This window comes from Triticum dicoccoides, chromosome 1A, assembly GCF_002162155.2.
Source record: "Triticum dicoccoides isolate Atlit2015 ecotype Zavitan chromosome 1A, WEW_v2.0, whole genome shotgun sequence".
NCBI classification, from domain to species: domain Eukaryota; kingdom Viridiplantae; phylum Streptophyta; class Magnoliopsida; order Poales; family Poaceae; genus Triticum; species Triticum dicoccoides.
This window is the reverse complement of record NC_041380.1, coordinates 608,212,820-608,217,462: the sequence shown is the minus strand read 5'-3', so window position 1 is coordinate 608,217,462 and position 4,643 is coordinate 608,212,820. Positions and strand designations below refer to the sequence as shown.

General features: G+C 49.7%; 1 protein-coding gene across 1 annotated transcript; it reads left to right on the top strand.

Moving 5' to 3' along the window:
- Positions 1 to 201: 201 nt before the first annotated feature.
- LOC119295437 lies at positions 202 to 2,142 on the top strand. Its single transcript, XM_037573859.1, has 4 exons — positions 202 to 362; positions 654 to 830; positions 939 to 1,009; positions 1,490 to 2,142. Exons 1-4 carry the CDS (start codon positions 327 to 329, stop codon positions 1,821 to 1,823), a joined length of 618 nt encoding a protein of 205 aa, XP_037429756.1. The 5' UTR covers positions 202 to 326; the 3' UTR covers positions 1,824 to 2,142.
- Positions 2,143 to 4,643: the final 2,501 nt, after the last annotated feature.

Genomic DNA, 4,643 nt, shown 5'->3' with positions numbered 1-4,643 from the left:
GTGGTGGGCTTAGCTACCTGCAAAAGAAAAAAAAGAGTGGTGGGCTTAGCTTGGCTGGGCTGGCTGGGTAGGTTGGGCCGGGCCTAAGAAAAGGAAGTTTATGGGTGGGGAAAGGAAAGGAAGTTTCTGTGCGTGTGGCACTGAAACCCACGCCAAGCGCGTGCCCTGCTCTGCTCTGCTCTGCTCTCCTCTCCTATTATATCCTTGTCCTTGTCCTTGTCCTTGGGACAGCACAGCACAGCACCGCTCCTCATCTGAATTTCCCCTTTCCTCTTTCTTCTTCTTCTTCTTCTTCTTGTTGAGGCTGCTTGAAGAAGGTGCCGGAGATGTCGTCGTCGTCCTTGTCCAAGGCCAGATTCGAGGTCTGTCTCTACTCTCCTTCCTCCCCGCCTCTCTCAATTCCTCTACTCTACTTCTTCATCATCATCTCATAGCCATACCAATACATACTCCACTACTCCTAGATAACATGATAATTCACCACACCACACCACACCAGACCAGACCAGATAGAGAATCCACTACTCCAGTCGAATCTGACATCAATTGCAACCTCAATTGCTAATAATACACTGCATACATACGACAAGTAATTGCTCTCTTCTCTTCTCTTCTCTTCTCTTCTCTTCTCTTTTGATTTGCCGTGCGTGCAGGGTAAAGGAGGAGGAGGAGCAGGCGGATCCGGGAGATCCATATCGCTGGCCGCCTCCAGGGCCAAGCTCGCCGCCGCCAAGAAAGCCGCTACTACAGCTAGCGGCCGGGGCAAGGCCAAGGCCAAGGCCAAGAAGGTCTTCTCCCTCACCGGCCAGAAGTTCGACACCCCAGAGGAGGTACAATTTCTTCTTTCATCATACTTATCATACTTGTATGCTTCCAGTTCAAGCATCTGATTTGGGAACCCTTTTTTGCAATGGAATTTGGCTTTGCTTGGCTGCCAGAGGGAGCCCCTGAGGATCTTCTACGAATCGCTCTCCAAGCAGATCCCATCCAGCGACATGGCCGAATTCTGGTACGTCTCTGCCTCTGCTCTCCTCCACCAATTAATCGCCACTTACTGCTGCTTGCCCACAAGTTACTAGTAGAGTAGGCTGCAATCCCAACCCAGTTACTAGTAGAGTACTAGTCTCTGATTGATCCATTGATTTCTCTGAATGTCACTCAAATCCTTCCTTAGCTCTTCCCTCCCTGCAAACATCACGAATAGCTACCTAATTACTACACTAGTATTCACAAACAACTTCACTCTCAAACTCTGAATTATCCCTCCCTGATGATTCACACACACACACACACACACACACACACACTTCAAAAATGTACCCTCTTCCAAATTTACTACGTATACTGCTGCCGAGTACTACTACTCCACTCCACCAATATTTTACTAAAGCAACAACAGTCACACCTGTATGTATGTATGTATGTATGTATGTATGTATGTATGTATGTGATTCTTACCTGACAGACACAACATACACACATATTGCAGGTTAATGGAGCATGGGCTGTTATCTCCGGAGAGAGCCAAGAAAGCCTATGACAGAAAGCTCAAACGGCAGCAGCAGATCAAATCAGGGACCCCCATCAAGTCGCCAAATTCCACCACTGTCACCAAACACAAACCTGCAGAGAGCTGGAAGAAACCGGTACCACTGGTTTCTTCTTCTTCCACAGCGCGTCACAACACAGATCATTCCGCCGCCAAGGCCAAGAGAAGAGTTGAGTACAGCAGCGACGATGACCACGACGACAAAGAATTCGTTGTCAAGCTCAAGAGACCCAATTTCAACTCCAACTCCAATTCCAATTCCAGGGGTGGCTGAACAACTCCTCAACATTGATGAATGGGCCCGTCTGTCTGTTTGTTTCTTTCCAGCTAAGCACATATCCTACTACATGGATCAAGCAATACCATCTCAGATTCAGACTCAGATCACTAACTCGACTTTTATTTATTTTGTTTTTCACCCTACAAGTACAACAATGAATTGGCTCTTCTGACTACATACATATATATGCCTGTCTGTGTATTTGAGTTCAGAGACAAGATAGACATTTACTACCTTTTTGTTGTAAGCAATGCCTGGTGAAAATAATGAATGAATAAATGAACACATTCAGTAAGTTCGTATGTGTATATTGTGTCTGTTTGTTCCCGTTGACGAAGAGGGAGTTTTTTTTTGGTTGATAAAGGGCGTTTTTGTTAACTCTCTCATAATGTAGCACCAACCTGATAGAAAGCATAACGAGTGACATGCGGCCTCTGCATGATTACGATGCGCACAAGCATAACCTGATAAGAAATAAAAAAGACATATAGAAAACAATAAAGCCCTATGAGACCGAAACTATGCCTATGTCGAAGAGGATAGTGGCCACTTGTTTTTAGGCAGAAATGGGACGCCTGCCTACAACGGCCCCATGGGGTTCCGGACAGAGATGGGGGCTGGTCTTCGAGTGTCCATAAAAGGCTGTGGGGCCAATCAAGGCCGGGACAACAAACTGCGTAGGGAGAGTATTGTCGCGGAGCTCGCACAGCTAGATTCCGAGCAGGAGTGCGCTCATCGCTATGCCCTGGAGGGCCAAGTGGAGGCCCTTCTCCGGGCGGAGGAGGAATATTGGCGTAGACGAGGGGGTCTCAAGTGGACGCTGAAAGGGATGCGAACACTAAATATTTCCATGCTTATGCTAATGGCCAGCGTCGGAAATGTGCCATATTGCGTCTGCAGTCAAAGCAGGGGCTCTTACTCCGACAATCGGACATCATGCGCCACGTCTACGAGTTCTATATGCAGCTGACGGGCTCGAGTGAGCAGCCATTAGCAAGACTTCGCGCGGATTTATGGGATCCGGTGCTCACGGTCCCTGACCTTGAAAACGAGGAGCTGGGCCTGGCCTTCCTCCCCCAAGAAATCGATGCTGCCCTCCTCGGCATAAAGTCTGACACGGCCCCGGGCCCCGATGGCTGGCCCGTTGCCATGTTTAAGCGGTTTTGGTCCACGCTCAAGGGGCCGATATTCTCTCTGTGCAACGGTTTCATGCGCGGGGAGGTTGGCATCTCCCGTCTGAACTTTGGAATTCTCTCGTTAATTCCAAAAGTGCAGGGCGCAGATAACATTAGGCAGTTTAGACCCATTGCATTTATTAACGCCCCTTTCAAATTTTGTTCCAAAGCGTGTTCGACTCGTTTAACCCCGGTAGCGCACCGCATTATTAGTAGGACCCAATCAACATTTATCCGCGGTCGTAACATTTTGGAGGGGGCCCTCCGAGGGAGTCCTGGACTAAGGGGTCCTCGGGCGTCCGGCCTGTTAGCCATGGGCCGGACTGATGGGCTGTGAAGATACAAAGACCGAAGACTGCACCCGTGTCCGGATGAGACTCTCCTTGGCGTGGAAGGCAAGCTTGGCGACTAAATATGAAGATTCTTTTCTTTGTAACCGACCTTGTGTAACCCTAGATCCTCCCGGTGTTTATATAAACCGGAGGACTTAGTCCGGAGGGGACACTCATTATCATAGCCATACAAGCTAGACCTCTAGGGTTTAGCCATTACGATCTCGTGGTAGATCAAATCTTGTAATACTCATATTCATCAAGATCAATCAAGCAGGACGTAGGGTATTACCTCCATAGAGAGGGCCCGAACCTGGGTAAAACATTGTGTCCCCTGTCTCCTGTTACCATCGACCTTAGACGCATAGTTCGGGACCCCCTACCTGAGATCCGCCAGTTTTGACACTGACATTGGTGCTTTCATTGAGAGTTCCACCGTGCCGTCATCAAGAGGTTTGGTGGCTCCTTCAACCATCTACAACGATGCTGCCCAAGGGGGAGCCTTCCTCCCCGGACAGATCTTCGTGTTCAACGGTTTCGCTCAGCGGGCCAACTCGCTTGGCCATCTGGAGCAGATCGAAAGCTACGCCCCTGGCCATCAGGTCAGATTTGGGAGCTTGAACTACGTTGCGGACATTCGTGGAGACTTGATCTTCGCCGGATTCGAGACCGCGGCTACCACTCCTGGTCACCCCGAGGGACATGACCTAAATCTGTCATCGGACCGCATCCAGGAGACAGCTCCCATAACCGCTCTAACCTTAGATTCAGAGCAGACTGCGCCATCCTAGGATGGGAGGATCGACCCCCACCACGGAGGCCATAGATTCCACGATGTTGGAGCCGCACATAGACTCGATCTCACACGACACATGTACCACCGGAACTCCGGACTCGTCTCCGGCTGTAAGTTCCAAACCATGCGAGCCCGTGGACGCCGAACTTAATCGTTTATCGATCTTTGAATTCAGCGCCGCAGACATCTTCCAGCACTCGCCTTTGAGCGACATGCTAAACTCATTGAAAAACTTGTCCTTGGCGGGGGACTCACACCCAAACTATGTTCGGTTGGAACTAGGGGCTGATGATGGATAATCTCGCTTACCACCCGCCACCCACTCCATAGCCACTGTCGAGGACTCAACCGACATGCTCTATTATGGCTCCGAAGACTTCGACGGTATAGACGACGATGTCGAAGAAGAGCAGGGCCGAAACCCGCCACTCACCGGACGCGGGACAGTCACTTCTTCATACGATGTATACATGGTGGATACACCTAAAGAAACTAACGACGACAACAAAGA

Excerpts from the sequence above, each read along its gene's own strand:
- LOC119295437 (XM_037573859.1), top strand. The coding sequence starts at position 327 with ATGTCGTCGTCGTCCTTGTCCAAGGCCAGATTCGAG. Across the intron at positions 831-938 it reads AGTTCGACACCCCAGAGGAG|AGGGAGCCCCTGAGGATCTT; the intron begins GTACAATTTCTT and ends CTTGGCTGCCAG. Across the intron at positions 1,010-1,489 it reads AGCGACATGGCCGAATTCTG|GTTAATGGAGCATGGGCTGT; the intron begins GTACGTCTCTGC and ends CACATATTGCAG.